Source organism: Elephas maximus, chromosome 2, assembly GCF_024166365.1.
Source record: "Elephas maximus indicus isolate mEleMax1 chromosome 2, mEleMax1 primary haplotype, whole genome shotgun sequence".
Taxonomy (NCBI): domain Eukaryota; kingdom Metazoa; phylum Chordata; class Mammalia; order Proboscidea; family Elephantidae; genus Elephas; species Elephas maximus.
Window position 1 is genome coordinate 231,451,087 of NC_064820.1, and position 18,947 is coordinate 231,470,033.

The 18,947-nt window shown below is 40.5% G+C and overlaps 1 protein-coding gene across 3 annotated transcripts in view; it reads right to left on the reverse strand.

Moving 5' to 3' along the window:
• Positions 1-18,947, reverse strand: part of C2H21orf58 (chromosome 2 C21orf58 homolog) — a 41,202-nt gene that overhangs the window by 16,579 nt on the left and 5,676 nt on the right. For 2 of the 3 annotated variants that reach the window (XR_007516234.1, XM_049875066.1), the window contains exons 3-4: positions 18,683-18,827; positions 13,679-13,790 (exon numbers count right to left, since the gene is read on the reverse strand). Coding sequence is in view for 2 of the 3 variants with exons in the window: in XM_049875066.1 (XP_049731023.1) it covers positions 13,679-13,790; positions 18,683-18,827 (257 nt within the window). In the remaining variant the exon portion in view is untranslated. The remainder of the gene's footprint in view (positions 1-13,678; positions 13,791-18,682; positions 18,828-18,947) is intronic. The other variant, XM_049875067.1, reaches the window with a different exon arrangement.

Below are 18,947 nucleotides of genomic sequence, written 5' to 3' on the forward strand. Positions count from 1 at the left end.
GATTTGGATCGGAATTGCATTTTGGTAGAATAGACATTTTATAATGTTAAGTCTTCCTATCCATGAGCAAGGTATGTTTTTCAACTTATGTAAGTCTGTTTTGGTTTCTTACACAAGTGCATTGTAGTTTTCTTTGTATACATCTTTTACATCTCTGGTAAGATTTACTGCTAAGTATTTTAGTCTTCTTGGGGGCTACTGTAAATGGCATTGAGTTGGTGATTTCCTCTTTGATGTTCTTTTTGTTGGTGTAAAAGAGTCCAACTGATTTTTTTTTTTTATAACTTTTATTAAGCTTCAAGTGAACGTTTACAAATCCAATCAGTCTGTCACATATAAGTTTACATACATCTCACTCCCTACTCCCACTTGCTCTCCCCCTCTTGAGTCAGCCCTTTCAGTCTCTCCTTTCTTGACAATTTTGCCGGCTTCCCTCGCTCTCTATCCTCCCATCCCCCCTCCAGACAAGAGTTGCCAACACACTCTCAAGTGTCCACCTGATATAATTAGCTCATTCTTCATCAGCATCTCTCTCCCACCCGCTGACCAGTCCCTTTCATGTCTGATGAGTTGTCTTCAGGGATGGTTCCTGTCCTGTGCCACCAGAAGGTCTGGGGACCATGGCCGCCGGGATTCCTCTAGTCTCAGTTAGACCATTAAGTTTGGTCTTTTTATGAGAATTTGGGGTCTGTATCCCACTGATCTCCTGCTCCCTCAGGGGTCCTCTGCTGTGCTCCCTGTCAGGGCAGTCATCGATTGTGGCCGGGCACCAACTAGTTCTTCTGGTCTCAGGATGATGTAGGTCTCTGGTTCATGTGGCCCTTTCTGTCTCTTGGGCTCTTAGTTGTCGTGTGGCCTTGGTGTTCTTCATTGTCCTTTGCTCCAGGTGGGTTGAGACCAATTGATGCATCTTAGATGGCCGCTTGTTAGCATTTAAGACCCCAGACGCCACATTTCAAAGTGGGATGCAGAATGATTTCATAATAGAATTATTTTGCCAATTGACTTAGAAGTCCCCGCAAACCATGTTCCCCAGACCCCCACGCTTGCTCCGCTAACCTTTGAAGCATTCATTTTATCCCGGAAACTTCTTTGCTTTTGGTCCAGTCCAATTGACCTGACCTTCCATGTATTGAGTGTTGTCTTTCCCTTCACCTAAAGCAGTTCTTATCTACTGATTAATCAATAAAAAACCCTCTCCCACCCTCCCTCCCTCCCCGCCTCGTAACCACAAAAGTATGTGTTCTTCTCAGGTTTACTATTTCTCAAGATCTTATAATAGTGGTCTTATACAATATATGTCCTTTTGCCTCTGACTAATTTCGCTCAGCATAATGCCTTCCAGGTTCCTCCATGTTATGAAATGTTTCAGAGATTCGTCACTGTTCTTTATCGATGCATAGTATTCCATTGTGTGAATATACCACAATTTATTTACCCATTCATCCGTTGATGGACACCTTGGTTGCTTCCAACTTTTTGCTATTGTATACAGAGCTGCAATAAACATGGGTGTGCATATATCTGTTTGTATGAAGGCTCTTGTATCTCTAGGGTATATTCCCAGGAGTGGGATTTCTGAGTTGCATGGTACTTCTGTTTCTAACTGTTTAAGATAACGCCAGATAGATTTCCAAAGTGGTTGTACCATTTTACATTCCCACCAGCAGCGTATGAAAGTTCCAATCTCTCCACAGCCTCTCCAACATTTATTATTTTGTGTTTTTTGGATTAATGCCAGCCTTGCTGGTGTGAGATGGAATCTCATCTTAGTTTTAATTTGTTAATGGCTAATGATTGAGAGCATTTTCTCATGTGTCTGTTAGCTGCCTGAATATCTTCTTTAGTGAAATGTGTGTTCATATCCTTTGCCCACTTCTTGATTGGGTTGTTTGTCTTTTTGTGGTTGAGTTTTGACAGAATCATGTAGATTTTAGAGATCAGGCGCTGGTCTGAGATGTCATAGCTGAAAATTCTTTCCCAGTCTGTAGGTGGTCTTTTTACTCTTTTGGAGAAGTCTTTAGATGAGCTTTTTTTTTTTTTTTTTGCATAGGTGTTTGATTTTTAGGAGCTCCCAGTTATCGGGTTTCTCTTCATCATTTTTGGTAATGTTTTGTATTCTGTTTATACCTTGTATTAGGGCTCCTAGGGTTGTCCCAATTTTTTCTTCCATGATCTTTATCGTTTTAGTCTTTCTGTTTAGGTCTTTGATGCACTTGGAGTTAGTTTTTGTGCATGGTGTGAGGTATGGGTCCTGTTTCATTTTTTTGCAAATGGATATCCAGTTATGCCAGCACCATTTGTTAAAAAGGCTATCTTTTCCCCAATTAATTGACACTGGTCCTTTGTCAAATATCAGCTGCTCATATGTGGATGGATCTATGTCTGGGTTCTCAATTCTGTTCCATTGGTCTATGTGCCTGTTGTTGTACCAGTACCAGGCTGTTTTGACTACTGTGGCTGTATAATAGGTTCTGAAGTCAGGTAAAGTGAGGCCTCCCACTTTCTTCTTCTTTTTCAGTAGTGCTTTGCTTATCCGGGGCTTCTTTCCCTTCCATATGAAATTGGTGATTTGTTTCTCTATCCCCTTAAAATATGACATTGGAATTTGGATCGGAAGTGCGTTAAATGTATAGATGGCTTTTGGTAGAATAGACATTTTTACTATGTTAAGTCTTCCTATCCATGAGCAAGGTATGTTTTTCCACTTAAGTATGTCCTTTTGAATTTCTTGGAGTAGAGCTTTGTAGTTTTCTTTGCATAGGTCTTTTACATCCTTGGTAAGATTTATTCCTAAGTATCTTATCTTCTTGGGGGCTACTGTGAATGGTATTGATTTGGTTATTTCCTCTTCGGTGTTCTTTTTGTTGATGTAGAGGAATCCAAGTGATTTTTGTATGTTTATTTTATAACCTGAGACTCTGCCAAACTCTTCTATTAGTTTCAGTAGTTTTCTGGAGGATTCCTTAGGGTTTTCTGTGTATATAATCATGTCATCTGCAAATAGTGATAACTTTACTTCTTCCTTGCCAATCCGGATACCTTTTATTTCTTTGTCTAGCCTAATTGCCCTGGCTAGGACTTCTAGCACGATGTTGAATAAGAGCGGTGACAAAGGGCATCCTTGTCTCGTTCCCGTTCTCAAGGGAAATGCTTTCAGGTTCTCTCCATTTAGAGCGATATTGGCTGTTGGCTTTGCATAGATGCCCTTTATTATGTTGAGGAATTTTCTTTCAATTCCTATTTTGGTAAGAGTTTTTATCATAAATGGGTGTTGGACTTTGTCAAATGCCTTTTCTGCATCAATTGATAAGATCATGTGGTTTTTGTCTTTTGTTTTATTTATGTGATGGATTACATTAATGGTTTTTCTGATATTAAACCAGCCTTGCATACCTGGTATAAATCCCACTTGATCAGGGTGAATTATTTTTTTGATGTGTTGTTGGATTCTATTGGCTAGAATTTTGTTGAGGATTTTTGCATCTATGTTCATGAGGGATATAGGTCTATAATTTTCTTTTTTTGTAATCTCTTTACCTGGTTTTGGTATCAGGTAGATGGTGGCTTCATAGAATGAGTTGGGTAGTATTCCGTCATTTTCTATGCTTTGGAATACCTTCAGAAGTAGTGGTGTTAACTCTTCTCTGAAAGTTTGGTAGAACTCTGCAGTGAAGCCATCCGGGCCAGGGCTTTTTTTTGTTGGGAGTTTTTTGATTACCTTTTCAATCTCTTTTTTTGTTATGGGTCTATTTAGTTGTTCTACTTCTGAATGTGTTAGTTTAGGTAGGTAGTGTTTTTCCAGGAATTCATCCATTTCTTCTAGGTTTTCAAATTTGTTAGAGTACAATTTTTCATAATAATCTGAAATGATTCTTTTAATTTCATTTGGTTCTGTTGTGATGTGGTCCTTCTCGTTTCTTATTCGGGTTATTTGTTTCCTTTCCTGTATTTCTTTAGTCAGTCTAGCCAATGGCTTATCAATTTTGTTAATTTTTCAAAGAACCAGCTTTTGGCTTTGTTAATTCTTTCAATTGTTTTTCTGTTCTCTAATTCATTTAGTTCAGCTCTAATTTTTATTATTTGTTTTCTTCTGGTGCCTGATGGATTCTTTTGTTGCTCACTTTCTATTTGTTCAAGTTGTAGGGACAGTTCTCTGATTTTGGCTCTTTCTTCTTTTTGTATGTGTGCATTTATTGATATAAATTGGCCTCTGAGCACTGCTTTTGCTGTGTCCCAGAGGTTTTGATAGGAAGTATTTTCATTCTCGTTGCTTTCTATGAATTTCCTTATTCCCTCCTTGATGTCTTCTATAACCCATTCTTTTTTCAGGAGGGTATTGCTCATTTTCCAATTATTTGATTTCTTTTCCCTAGTTTTTCTGTTATTGATCTCTAGTTTTATTGCCTTGTGGTCTGAGAAGATGCTTTGTAATATTTCGATGTTTTGGACTCTGCAAAGGTTTGTTTTATGACCTAATATGTGGTCTATTCTAGAGAATGTTCCATGTGCGCTAGAAAAAAAAGTATGTTTTGCAGCAGTTGGGTGGAGAGTTCTGTATAAGTCAATGAGGTCAAGTTGGTTGATTGTTGTAATTAGATCTTCCGTGTCTCTATTGAGCTTCTTACTGGATGTCCTGTCCTTCTCCGAAAGTGGTGTGTTGAAGTCTCCTACTATAATTGTGGAGGTATCTATCTCACTTTTCAATTCTGTTAAAATTTGATTTATGTATCTTGCAGCCCTGTCATTGGGTGCATAAATATTTAATATGGTTATGTCTTCCTGATCAATTGTCCCTTTTATCATTATATAGTGTCCTTCTTTATCCTTTGTGGTGGATTTAAGTCTAAAGTCTATTTTGTCAGAAATTAATATTGCTACTCCTCTTCTTTTTTGCTTATTGTTTGCTTGATATACTTTTTTCCATCCTTTGAGTTTTAGTTTGTTTGTGTCTCTAAGTCTAAGGTGTGTCTCTTGTAGGCAGCATATAGATGGATCATGTTTCTTTATCCAGTCTGTGACTCTCTGTCTCTTTATTGGTGCATTTAGTCCATTTACATTCAGGGTAATTATAGATAAATAAGTTTTTAGTGCTGTCATTTTGATGCCTTTTTATGTGTGTTGTTGACAATTTCATTTTCCCACATACTTTGTTGTGCTGAGGCGTTTTTCTTAGTAAATTGTGAGATCCTCATTTTCATAGTGTTTGACTTTATGCTAGTTGAGTCGTTATGTTTTTCTTGGCTTTTATCTTGAGTTATAGAGTTGTTGTACCTTTTTGTGGTTACCTTATTATTTACCCCTATTTTTCTAAGTAAAAACCTAACATGTATTGTTTTATATCGCCTTGTATCACTCTCCATATGGCAGTTCAATGCCTCCTGTATTTAGTCCCTCTTTTTGATTATTGTGATCTTTTACCTATTGACTTCCATGATTCCCTGTTATGTGTATTTTTTTTTTAATTAATCTTAGTTTGTTTGTTTTTGTGATTTCCCTATTTGAGTTGATATCAGGACGTTCTGTTTTGTGACCTTGTGTTGTGTTGATATCTGATATTATTGGTTCTCCGACCAAACAATATCCTTTAGTATTTCTTGTAGCTTTGGTTTGGTTTTTGCAAATTCTCTAAACTTGTGTTTGTCTGTAAATATCTTAATTTCGCCTTCATATTTCAGAGAGAGTTTTGCTGGATATATGATCCTTGGCTGGCAGTTTTTCTCCTTCAGTGTTCTGTATATGTCGTCCCATTCCCTTCTTGCCTGCATGGTTTCTGCTGAGTAGTCTGAACTTATTGATTCTCCCTTGAAGGAAACCTTTCTTTTCTCCCTGGCTGCTTTTAAAATTTTCTGTTTATCTTTGGTTTTGGTGAGTTTGATGATAATATGTCTTGGTGTTTTTCTTTTTGGATCAATCTTAAATGGGGTTCGATGAGCATCTTGGATAGATATCCTTTCATCTTTCATGATGTCAGGGAAGTTTTCTGTCAGGAGTTCTTCAACTATTTTCTCTGTGTTTTCTGTCCCCCCTCCCTGTTCTGGGACTCCAATCACCCGCAGGTTATCCTTCTTGATAGAGTCCCACATAATTCTTAGGGTTTCTTCATTTTTTTTAATTCTTTTATCTGATTTTTTTTCAGCTATGTTGGTATTGATTCCCTGGTCCTCCAGATGTCCCAGTCTGCATTCTAATTGCTCGAGTCTGCTCGTCTGACTTCCTATTGCGTTGTCTAATTCTGTAATTTTATTGTTAATCTTTTGGATTTCTACATGTTGTCTCTCTATGGATTCTTGCAACTTATTAATTTTTCCACTATGTTCTTGAATAATCTTTTTGAGTTCTTCAACAATTTTATCGGTGTGTTCCTTGGCTTTTTCTGCAGGTAGCCTAACTTCATTTGTGATATCTTTAAGCATTCTGTAAATTAGTTTTTTATATTCTGTATCTGATAATTGCAGGATTGTATCTTCATTTGGGAAAGATTTTGATTCTTTTGTTTGGGGGGTTGGAGAAGCTGTCATGGTCTGCTTCTTTAAGTGGTTTGATATGGATTGTTGTCTCCAAGCCATCACTGGGAAACTAGTTTTTCCAGAAAATCCGCTAAAAAAAAAATGCAGTCAGATCCCTATCAGAGTTCTCCCTCTGGCTCAGGCTATTCGGATGTTAATGAAGCCGCCTGGGGAGGGTGGGGGAGGGAACAGAGAGATAGGAGAGTAGCACCTCAGAATATAGCCAGAGTTGCTTGTCTTGCTTGGAATGACTATTATATCTGAGATTCCCGCGGGCACGTCGCCTATGTGTGCTGGCTGTGTGGAGATTGCCCCCGGGGGTCTGGCCCGCTGGAGTCATGGTCAGATCCTCCGCTTCCAGCCCCACACCCAGCGTCAAGGCTCCCCTACTGGGACGGTGCACTCTCGACTCCAAAATCAGTCGCTGCCTCCCGGGGACTTCTCGTCCCACCAGCCGCGTGGCCGTGCCGCCCGCGCAAACCAGTTGGGCCGCCTCCCGGGGTTAGTTCAGATGGGTGGAGCAGCTCCCTGTGTTTGTGCCGTGACCGAGTGTCCCAGCTGGGACGCTGATCTCCACGCTCCAATACCAGTCGCTGCCTCCCGGGGACTTCTCCTATCGGCTGCGTCCCACGCCGCCCGCGCGACCCGGCTGGGCCCCTTCCCGGGGTTAGTTCAGGGGGGTGGAGCAGCTCTCCGTGTTTATGCCGTACCTGTGTCCAGTCCAAATCCTGGCGGGAGGGTTGCCCGGCTGGGACGCTGCTCTCCCCATTCCAAGACCAGTCACTGCCTCCCGGGGACTTCTTCTACCGGCTGCGTCCCACGCCGCCCGTGGAACCGGCTCGTCCCCCTCCTGGGGTTAGTTCAGGGGGGTGGAGCAGCTCTCTGTGCTTGTGCCGTACCTGACTGGTACGCTGGCTCCAGGCTCTGGAAACAATCGCTGCTTCCCCGTATTAGTTCGTTCTCCGTCTGTAAATCTGTGTTTGTTGTTCAGGGTTCGTAGATTGTTATGTATGTGATCGATTCACTTGTTTTTCCGTGTCTTTGTTGTAAGAGGGATCCGAGGTAGCGATTGCCTGGTCCGCCATCTTGGCTCCGCCTCAGGAAGTCCCAACTGATTTTTGTATGTTTATCTTGTATCCCGATACTCTGCTGAATGAACTCTTCTATCAGTTTCAGTAGTTTTCTTGAGGATTCCTCAGGGTTTTCTGTGTATAAGATCATGTCATCTGCAAATAGAAATAATTTTACTTCTTCCTTGGAATCTGGCTGATTTTTGTATGTTTACATTGTATCCTGATATTTTGCTGAACTCTACTATTAGTTCCAGTAGTTTTCATGTGGATTCTTTGTGGTTTTCTGTGTATAAGAATATATCATCTGCAAAAGGGATACTTTTACTTCTTCCTTACTGATTTGGATGCACTTCATTTCTTTTTTGTGTGTTATTGCTGTGGCTAGGACCTCCAGCAGAATGTCGAATAAGAGTGGTGGTAAAGGGCATCCTTGTCTGGTTCCCATTCTCAAGAGGAATGCTTTCAGGCTCTCTCCATTTTGTATGATGTTGGCTGTTGGCTTTGTATAAATGCCCTTTATTATGTTGGGAAATTTCCCTTCTATTCCTATTTTGCTGAGAGTTTTTATCATGAACGGGTGCTAGACTTTGTCAAATGCCTTCTCTGCATCAATTGATAAGATCATGTGGTTCTTGTCTTTTTTTTTTCTTTATGTGATGTATTATATTGATTGTTTTTCTAATGTTGAACCATCCCTGCATACCTGGTATAAATCCCACTTGTTTGTGGTGAATTATTTTTTTGATATGTTGTTGAATTCTATTGGCTAGAATTTTGTTGAGGATTTTTGCATCTATGTTCATGAGGGATATTGGTCTGTAATTTTCTTTTTTGTGTGGTGTCTTTACCTGGTTTTGGTATCAGGGCTAAGCTGACTTCATGTAATGCATTTGGGGGCATTCCATCCTTTTCTATGCTCTGAAATACCTTTAGTAGTATTGGTGTTAACTCTTCTCTGAAGGTTTGATAGAATTCTGCAGTAAAGCCATCAGGGCCAGGGCTTTTCTTTTGTTGGAAGTTTTTAAATTACCTTTTCAATCTCTTCTTTTGTTATAGGTTTATTTAGTTGTTCTACTTCTGTGTTAGTTCAGGTAGGTAGTGTGTTTCTAGAAATGTGTCCGTTTCCTCTAGGTTTTCAAATTTGTTAGAGTACACTTTTTCATAGTATTCTCTTATGACTCTTTTAATTTCAGTTAGTTCTGTTGTGATATTACCCATCTCATTTTTTATTTGATGTATTTGCTCCCTCTTCTGTTTTTCCTGTGTCAGTTTGGCCAGTGGCTTATTGATTTTGTTGATCTTTTCAAAGAACCAGCTTTTGGTCTTTCTAACTCTTTCAATTGTTTTTCTACTCTATTTCATTTACTTCTGCTCTAATTTTTATTATTTGCTTTCTTCTGGTGTCCGAGGGCTTCTTTTGCTGCTCTCTATTTGTTCGTGTTGTAGGGATAATTCTTTGATTTTAGCCTTTCTTCTTTTTGGATGTGTGCATTTATTGTTATAAATTGACCTCTGAGCACTGCTTTTGCTGTATCCCAAAGGTTCTGGTAGGATGTGTCTTCATTTTCATTGGATTCTGTGAATTTCTTTATTCCGTCCTTGATTTCTTCTATAATCTGGTAGTTTTTGAGCAAGGTGTTGTTCAGTTTCCATATGTTTGGTTTTTTTTTTTTTTTTCTTGCTTTTTCTGTTCTTGATTTCTAATTTATGACTTTATGGTCATAAAAGATACTTTGCAATATTTCGATGTTTTGTATTCTGTTAAGGCTTGCTTTGTGGGCTAATATGTGGTCTATTCTAGAGAATGTTCCATGAGTGTTGGAAAAGAAGGTATACTTGGCTGCTGTTGGGTGGAGTGTTCTGTATATGCCTTTGAGATCAAGTTGGTTGATTGTGGCATTTAGACCTTCTGTGTCTTTACTGAGCTTCTTTCTGGATGTTCTGCCCGTCATTGAAAGTGGTGTGTTGAATTCTCCTGCTCTTATTGTGAAGCTGTCTATTTCTCTTTTCAGGGCTGTTAGAGTTTGTTTTACGTATTTTAAAGCCTGTCGTTGGGTTCGTAATACCTATTATAGATATGTCCTCCTGGTGTATTGACTTTTACTCATTACATAGTGCCCTTCCTTATTTGTGGTAGATTTTGCTTTGAAGCCTATTTTGTCAGAGATTAATATTGTCACTCCTGCTCTTTTTTGATTGTTCTTTGTTTGATTTTTTTTTCCCCATCCTTTGAGTTTTACTTTGTTTGTGTATTTGAGTCTAAGGTGTGTCTCTTGTAGGCAGCGTATAGATGAGTAATGTGTTTTTATCCGTTTAGCACTCTCTGTCTCTTTATTGGTGCATTTAGTCCATTTAGATTCATCGTAATTATTGATAGGTGTGAGTCCAGTGCTGTCATTTTGATGTATTTTTGTGTTTTTTATTGAGTTTCTTTGTTCCACTTAATTTTTTGTGCTGAGTCATTTTAGTTTATGTATTTTCTTTTCATCTTCTTCATTGTTATTGATTTTGTGTTTGGTGAGGCTTTATGTTTTTCTTGTTTTTTATTTTGATGTATAGGATTGTTAGTTTCCTTTATGGTTACCTTAATATTTACGTCAATTTTTCTAAGTTTAAACCAATCTTTTATTTCTTGATATCGCCTTGACTTCCTCTCCATATCAAAGTTCTATGACTACATTATTCAGTGCCTCTTTTTTGTTTTAATGTTGTTGTCTGATACATATTGACACCTCTGTTTCCCTATTTTCAGTGTTTTAGCTTTTTGTTTGTTTGTTTACTTGTTTTTGTGACTTCTCTCTCTGTGTTACTATTTGGTTGTTCTGTCCTGTGTTCTAGTCTTGCGTTGTTATGTGATGTTACTGATTTTCTTTCTGGAGGACTTCCTTTACAACTTCCCTTAACTTCTGTTTATCCAAATGGAAATCCTCTAATTTCACCGACATATTTGAGAGACAGCTTTGCTGGATATATAATTCTTGGCTGGCAATTTTTTTCCTTCAAGGCTTTATATATGTCATCCCATTGCCTTCTTGCCTTCATGGTTTCTGCTGAGTAGTCCCAGCTTAGTCTTATTGACTCTCCTTTGTAGATAACTTTTTGTTTATCCCTAGCTGCTCTTAAAATTCTCTCTTTATCTTTGGTTTTGGCATGTTCGAATATAATACATCTTTGTGACTTTCTTTTGGGATCTACCCGGTGTGGGGTTTGATGAGCATCTTAGATAGATATCTTCTCACCTTTCACGATATCAGGAAAGTTTTCTGCCAACAAATCTTCAACAATTCTGGTTCTGGTACTCCAATCACTCAGGTTATGCCTCTTGATAGCATCCCACATAATTCTCAGGTTTTTTTCATTTTTTGAAACTCTTTTATCTGATTTTTCCTCAAATAAATTGGTGTCAAATGCTTTATCTTCAGTCTCACTATTCTGCCTTCCATTGTCTCAATTCTGCTCCTATGACTTTCTATTGAGTTTCCTAATTCTGAAATTTTATTGTTAATCTTTTCAATTTCAGTTTGTTGTCTCTCTATGGATTCTTGCATGCTGTTAAATTTGTCATTATGCTCATGTATAACCTTCTTAAGTTCCTTTGTTGCTTTGTTTGTGTGTTCCTTGGCTTGGTCTGCATTTTGCCTGATCTCCTTCCTGATCTCTTGAAGAGCTCTATATATTAATCTTTTGAATTTCTACCTTGAGTAACTCCAAGATCTTCTATTCCTTCAGGAGGTTTCTTGGTTCTTTGTTTTGTGCACTTGCTAACACCATCATGGTCTGCCACTTTATGTGATTTGATACTGACGTTGTCTCTGAGCCATCAATAAGTTATTATATTTATTTATTTTATGTTTGCTTACTGTATCCTAGCTTCTTGTTTTGTTTTGATATGCCCAAATAGGCTAGTCATGTGAGCTACCTTGGATATTGGTGTCTTTGAAGTTCTCATGTCCTGTCACCAGCTGGTTAGAGCTGTTACTAGGTATGTGAGCCCAGGAGTCCACTTACTTTTCTTGTGTGGATTCAGCTCGGGTATCCAGCTCATCGGTCACCGATGACTCTCATCTACAGTCCTAGATGGGCAGGGCTACATAGGGGTGATTGGAGTAGGCACAAGTACCTGGCTGCAGTAGCAAGTTATGTGCTGAGCAAGGTAGGAGGCTGACCGCTGCCCCTGAGTGCCTGGGTGGAAGGTATGTCCCTGTTCCCTAGAGCACATAGGTGGGTGGGTTTTGCAGCCAGACTTTGGGCACCCAATACTGTTGGCTATAAGGACTGCGAGGCACCACTTATTCTTGGACCCCTGTTGCAGGTGGATAGGTGGAGTGGGTGAAGCCACAGTCCTCAGGCCCCTGATGTGGGTAGGTGAGGACCCTGCTTAATGGTCAGGGTGGTGTCAAATATCACGAGTCTGCCACTCCCCTTTAACTGTTGCAGTTGAAAATAGTCTTCAGGTATATACCTCATTGTACCATGTTAATGAGGGCCTATGCTCTTGAAATGGGCCCACACAGGTGTAGGCAGGGGTGAAAGGCATTCAAAGTCTGTGGACCCCTTGTGCCTGTGCCTAGGCAAAGGGGCTGTGCCTGCCCTGAGTTCCTGGCTTAGGGGAACTGGCAGATTATTTTTTCTTGTTTATTAATTCATTCCCTCTCCAAAGCCAGGAAAATGGCTCAGGATGTGTGATGGGTCCTACTTCCAGCCCGGGGGGGCACGGCAATCACTGAAGCCAGATTGGGGTGGCACAGAGCAAGGAGGGGGTGGGTAAATGGGAGAGAGGGACTTCCCAGAGAGAGGGAAGGTTTTTTTTGATCCCTTACAGTAGGTTAGACACTTGTACTTCACTTTCGCAGATTCAGCACTGCTTCTTCCTGGTCTCGGAGGCTTGAGCAGACACTCTGCTGCTGCTAGGTTTCTCCTGGTGTGGAAAATGCGTCCCAAATGCTGCTGCTTGCCTTAGCCAGTGCACGCTGGCCAATCCAACTTGCCGGCCAGGCCAGATCTGGCAAATCTTCACTGCTTCTGAACTGTCTCTCCTTTCCCCTGTTGCTCAGTTCAATGCCTCAGCTATGTCTGTGATGTTCAGGGCTCCTAGATGGTTATATAAAATTGACTCACTTGTTTTTTTGTGTCGTTCTTTTAAGAAGGACTACAGGAAGTGTATGACTACTCCACCATTTTGACCTCGCCTCTAAAGGGACTTTTAAAGATCTATTTCAAGATGATGAAAAATGATATCAGAAGATGGTATTTACCCAAGAGAAATGAGAACATATGTCCACAGAAAAGACTTACACATGAATGTTCTTAGCAGCTCTTTTGGTAATAACCAAAAACCGGAACAACCCAGTTGTCCGTCTGTTGGTGAATGGATAAACAAACTGTGGTACATCTGCACAATAGAATATTACTCAGTAATTAAAAGGAACAAAGGATTAATACACCCAACAGTAGAGAAGAATCTTAAAATAATTGTGCTGAGTGAAAGAAACCAGACAAAAAGAGTACTTACCACATGATTCCATTTATATAAAAATTGAGAAAATTCAAACTAGTATGTAGTGACAAAAAGCAGATTAAGAATTGCTTGGGGGAACATGAAGGAGGGATTAAAGAGGGTATAAAGAAGCTTTTGGGGCGATGGATATGTTTACTATCTTGATTGCAGCGATGGTTTCATGAATACATATATTTCAAAACATGTCAAATTGTACACTTTAAATATGTGCAGCTTATTCTATGTCACATATCTCAATAAAGGTGTTTTTAAAATCAAATATCTAAAAGTTATTTAAAAAGAAGCAGCAATTTCACCAAGATTTTTTGTATTTTTAGTAAGCGGATGAGTTGGGATTAAAGCCCAATTCTTTTGATTCCTAGTCCAGTGCCCTTTCTTCTACCTCTTGTTTATTTCTCTCAGAGATATCCTTCATACAAGGATTTCTTAAAGTTAAAATTATTTTCATGTTAGTAAATTTATAGCATCAGTTGAGTAGTTAAATGTTGACCCTAAATGACTATCCTGCTTATAAAAATATTTTTTCTTTCAATATAGAATTTTATAAACTCATCATAATATTAATACAGAATACTTACCTTCCTTAATACTCCCAGACTTTTGAGTGGGGAAGGCCTGGGGAGGAGGAATCTGTGCAATGAGGGGCTGCTGAGGTAGCTGCTGAATGATGGTGGCAGGTGGCTGGGGTACCTAGGATGAGGCAGATGATTACCTACCTGAATGATTCTGGGAGAGAGTGTTCTACAGTATCCACCCACTCTTACACTCACCTATCCACCCACCCACCCATCCGATCAATCATCCACCCATCTATCCATCCTTCCATCTATCCATCCATCCATCCACCCATCCCCCACCCACCCACCCACCCATCCATTCATCTATCCACCCATCCATCCATACACCCATCCATTCATCCACTTATCTATCCATCTACCTACCCACCCACCATCCACCCTTCTAAGGGGAACGTTAGATGATTAACCCTAGAAGTTGAATAGATGGCTGAATAGATAGACGTTTGAGTGAGGGTATCACTTAGGACATGGTATTTTTAATGTTCCCATATTGCCTGTCTTCATCAGGCTAAGAAAATGCCTGGCTGCATTAAGTCTGCTTTGATAGAAATATATAAGGTACTTATCATGAAAATATCCCTTGGCTTCTCTTCTGAGTTAAAATAAATATTCAGCAATTTCAGGAATGCACCAGATATTGATGTAGGAGCAGAAGACCTTCTATTTCAATCTTCTTTTGGATACAGAAACCCTGCATGACCTTGTCCCTTATTTCTCAGTTTACAGAAAGGATGACATATACCAAGGGTTGGCAAACTTTTTTTGTACAGGACAAAATAGTAACTATTTTGGGCTTTCAGGCCATACAGTCTCAGGTGTAACTATTCAACTTTGCTGTTGTAGCATGAAAGCACCCATAGGCAATATGTAGACAAATGTCCATGATTGTATGTCAGTGAAACTTCACTTATGGATGCTGAATTTTGAATTACATATAATTTTCATGTATTGTTGTTGTTAGGTGCCGTCGAGTTGATTCCAGCCCACAGTGACCCTATGCACAACAGAACGAAACACTGCCCAGTCCTGAGCCATCCTTGCAATCGTTGTTATGCTTGAGCTCATTGTTGCAGCCACTGTGTCAATCCACCTCGTTGAGGGTCATCCTCTTTTCCACTGACCCTGTACTCTGCCAAGCATGATGTCTTTCTCCAGGGACTGATTCCTCCTGACAACATGTCCAAAACATGTAAGACAGTCTCGCCATCCTTGCCTCTAAGGACCATTCTGGCTGTACTTCTTCCAAGACAGATTTGTCCGTTCTTTTGGCAGTCCATGGTACATTCAGTATTCTTCGCCAACACCTCAATTCCAAGGCATCAATTCTTCTTCAGTCTTCCTTATTCATTTTCCAGCTTTCACATGCATATGATGCGATTGAAAATACCATGGCTCGGGTCAGGTGCACCTTAGTCTTCAGGGTGACATCTTTGCTCTTCAACACTTCGAAGAGGTCCTTTGCAGCAGATTTGCCCAATGCAATGCGTCTTTTGATTTCTTGACTGCTGCTTCCATGGTTGTTGATTGTGGATCCAAGTAAAATGAAATCCTTGACAACTTGAATCCTTTCTCCATTTATTATGATGTTGCTCATTGGTCCGTTTGTGAGGATTTTTGTTTTCTTTATGTTGAGGTGCAATCCAAACTGAAGGCTGTGGTCTTTGATCTTCATTAGTAAGGCCTTCAGGTCCTCTTCACTTTCAGCAAGCAAGGTTGTGTCATCTGCATAATGCAGGTTGTTAATGAGCCTGCCTTCAATCCTGATGCCCTGTTCTTTTTCACATAGTCCAGCTTCTCGTATTATTTGCTCAGCATACGGATTGAATAGGTATGGTGAAAGAATACAACCCTGAGGCACGCCTTTCCTGACTTTAAACCAGTCAGTATCCCCTTGTTCTGTCTGAACAACCACCTCTTGATCTATGTAAAGGTTCCTCATGAGCACAATTCAGTGTTCTGGAATTCCCATTCTTCGCAGTGTTATGCATAGTTTGTTATGATCCACACAGTCGAATGCCTTTGCATAGTCAATAAAACACAGGTAAACATCCTTCTGGTATTCTCTGCTTTCAGCCATGATCCATCCATCTAACATCAGCAATGATATCCCTGGTTCCACATCCTCTTCTGAAACTGGCCTGAATTTCTGACAGTTCCCTGTCGATATACTGCTGCAGCCAGTTTTGAATGATCTTCAGCAAAATTTTGCTTGCGTGTGATATTAATGATATTGTTCTATAATTTCCACATTCAGTTGGATCACCTTTCTTGGGAATAGGCATAAATATGGATCTCTTCCAGTCAACTGGCCAGGAAGCTGTCTTCCATATTTCTTGGCATAGACGAGTGAGCACCTCCGGTGCTGCATCTGTATGTTGAAACATCTCAGTTGATATTCCATCAATTCTGGGAGCCTTGTTTTTCGCCAATGCCTTCAGAGCAGCTTGGACTTCTTTCTTCAGTACCATCAGTTCCTGATCATATGCCACCTCTTGACTCTGTGCATTCTTTCCATCTTCTTTTGATGCTTCCTGTGTCGTTTAATATTTTCCCCATAGAATCCTTTACTATTGCAATTTGAGGCTTGAATATTTTCTTCAGTTCTTTCAGCTTGAGAAATGTTGAGTGTGTTCTTCCCTTTTGGCTTTCCATCTCCAGCTCTTCACACATGTCATTATAATACTTTGTCTTCTCGAGACTCCCTTTGAAATCTTCTGTTCAGTTCTTTTACTTCATCAAGTCTTCCTTTTGCTTTAGCTGCTCACCGTTCGAGAGCAAGTTTCAGAGTCTCCTCTGACATCCATCTTGGTCTTTTCTTTCTTTCCTGCCTTTTCAATGACCTTTGCTTTCTTCATGGATGATGTCCTTGATGTCATTCCACAACTCATCTGGTCTTCGGTTACTAGTGTTCAATGCATCAAATCTACAAGTAGTCTTTAAATTCAGGTGGGATATACTTAAGGTCATATTTTGGCTCTCGTGGACTTGCTCTGATTTTCTTCAGTTTCAACTTGAACTTGCATATGAGCAATTGATGGTCTGTTCCACAGTTGGCCCCTGGCCTTGTTCTGACTGATGATATTGAGCTTTTCCACCGTCTCTTTCCACAGATGTAGTCAATTTGCTTTTTGTGTGTTCCATCTGGCAAGGTCCATGTGTATGGTCACCATTTATGTTGGTAAAAGAAGGTATTTGCAGTGAAGAAGTCGTTGGTCTTGCAAAATTCTATCATTCGATCTCCAGCATTGTTTCTATCACTAAGGCCATATTTTCCAACTACTGCTCCTTCTTTGTTTCCAACTTTCGCATTCCAATCGCCAGTAATTATCAATGAATCTTGATTGCATGTTCGATCAATTTCAGACTGCAGCAACATATAAAAATCTTCTATTTCTTCACCTTTGGCCCTAGTGGTTGGTGCATAAATTTGAATAATAGTTGTATTAACTGGTCTTCCTTGTAGGCATGTGCATATTATCCTGTCACTTACAGAGTTGTACTTCAGGATAGATCTTGAAATGTTCTTTTTGGCGATGAATGTATCACCATTCTTCTTCGAGTTGTCATTCCCAGCATAGTAGACTATATGATTGTCCGATTCAAAATGGCCAATACCAGTCCATTTCAGCTCACTAATGCCTAGGATATCGATGCTTATGCATTCCATTTCATTTTTGACAATTTCCAATTTTCCTAGACTCATACTTTGTACATTCCAGGTTCCGATTATTAATGGATGTTTGCAACTCTTTCTTCTCACTTTGAGTCATGCCACATCAGCAAATGAAGGTCCCAAAAGTTATGCTCCATCCACGTCATTAAGGTCAACTCTACTTTGAGGAGGCAGCTCTTCCCTAGTCATCTTTTGAGTGCCTTCCAACCTGGGGGGCTTATCTTCCAGCACTGTATCAGACAATGTTCTGCTGCTACTCATAAGGGTTTCACTGGCTAATGCTTTTCATAATTAGACTGCCTGTCTTAGTCTGGAAGCTCAGCTGAAACTTGTCCTCCATGGGTGACCCTGCTCGTATCTGAATACCGGTGACATAGCTTCCAACATCACAGCAACACGCAAGCCCCCACAGTATGACAAACTGACAGACACATGGGGGTTTCGTGTATTACAAAATATTCTTTTGATTTTTTAGCTTGCAGGTTGTACAAAAACAGGTGATGGTCCAGCTTTTACCTGTGGTCATGGTTTGCCAACCCCTGGTATAGACCAAGAAGGCATTCTCAGAATGGCTGTGCCTGTCCTGGCCAATAGGACCTCCTACCTCAGGGTCCCTGAGTCCAGCTGATGGGAAACTCATCTCAGTGACCAAGGGCCTCTGCTCACCTTCTTGGTGTCATGCCAGGCTGAGACGGAATCACACAGTATGAATGGACCCTGATGAAGATGTACTAGGTGTAGGCCTGTTTGGAATGGGGGAGTAGCCCCCTATACCTGAGTTAATCTAGGTCCTCCACCACTCCCACCATTACTGCAAGGGAGAGCAGAGAAGCTTCAGCGTTCCCAGTTTTTAGAAGAATGAAAGGGGCAGTCTCACATATTCAGATCCTGGACAGCAGACAGCCCACAGCTAAAGGGGACTCCAGGGTCTCTATGAGCATGGATACCTCTGAGGCTGCCCTTTCCCACTCAGTTTCATCCTCTATGTGTTGCCAGGGTCACCTCCCAAAGAACAAATTCCTCCTGGTCATTGACCCAATTGGCCAGTTGCCATCAAGCTCCCCAGCCAGCCTGCCTGTCTACAACATTCTCAACATGGCCCTGTCTACCTCTTCAGCCTCCTCTTCTCCCCCCACACCCTGCACCCCAGTCACATTGAACTTCTCTTAGAGCCTCAACCTGCCAGCTGCCCAGGTTTTTCTCCCTTTTCTGGCTACCCTGTTGCCCTCCAATACATTCTCTTTTGCTTAAGCCAGTCAGAGTTGCTTTGGGTTGCTTGCAACCCAGAAGGCTGAACAAGGTATGAAGCTTTCAAACTTGGACACTCTTACCTTTTTAAACTCAGTCCTCAGAATGAGAGTCTTAAGCATCCCCTGGTCATTATGAAGTTTGGGGAAAGAGTTGATACACTTCTTCTCCAAATTCAGGGCCTTCCCGATGGTGATTCCCCCAAACACTCCACTCCTTGCGCAATGGCTAAGACCGGGATTGGAGTTAGGAAGGCAGAGTTGGGACCCCAGCCTGTCAGTTGTAACAAGGGACAATACTACCTCTCTGCAGCTGGTCTGCAGGGTGCCTGCATCATTGGCTGTCAGC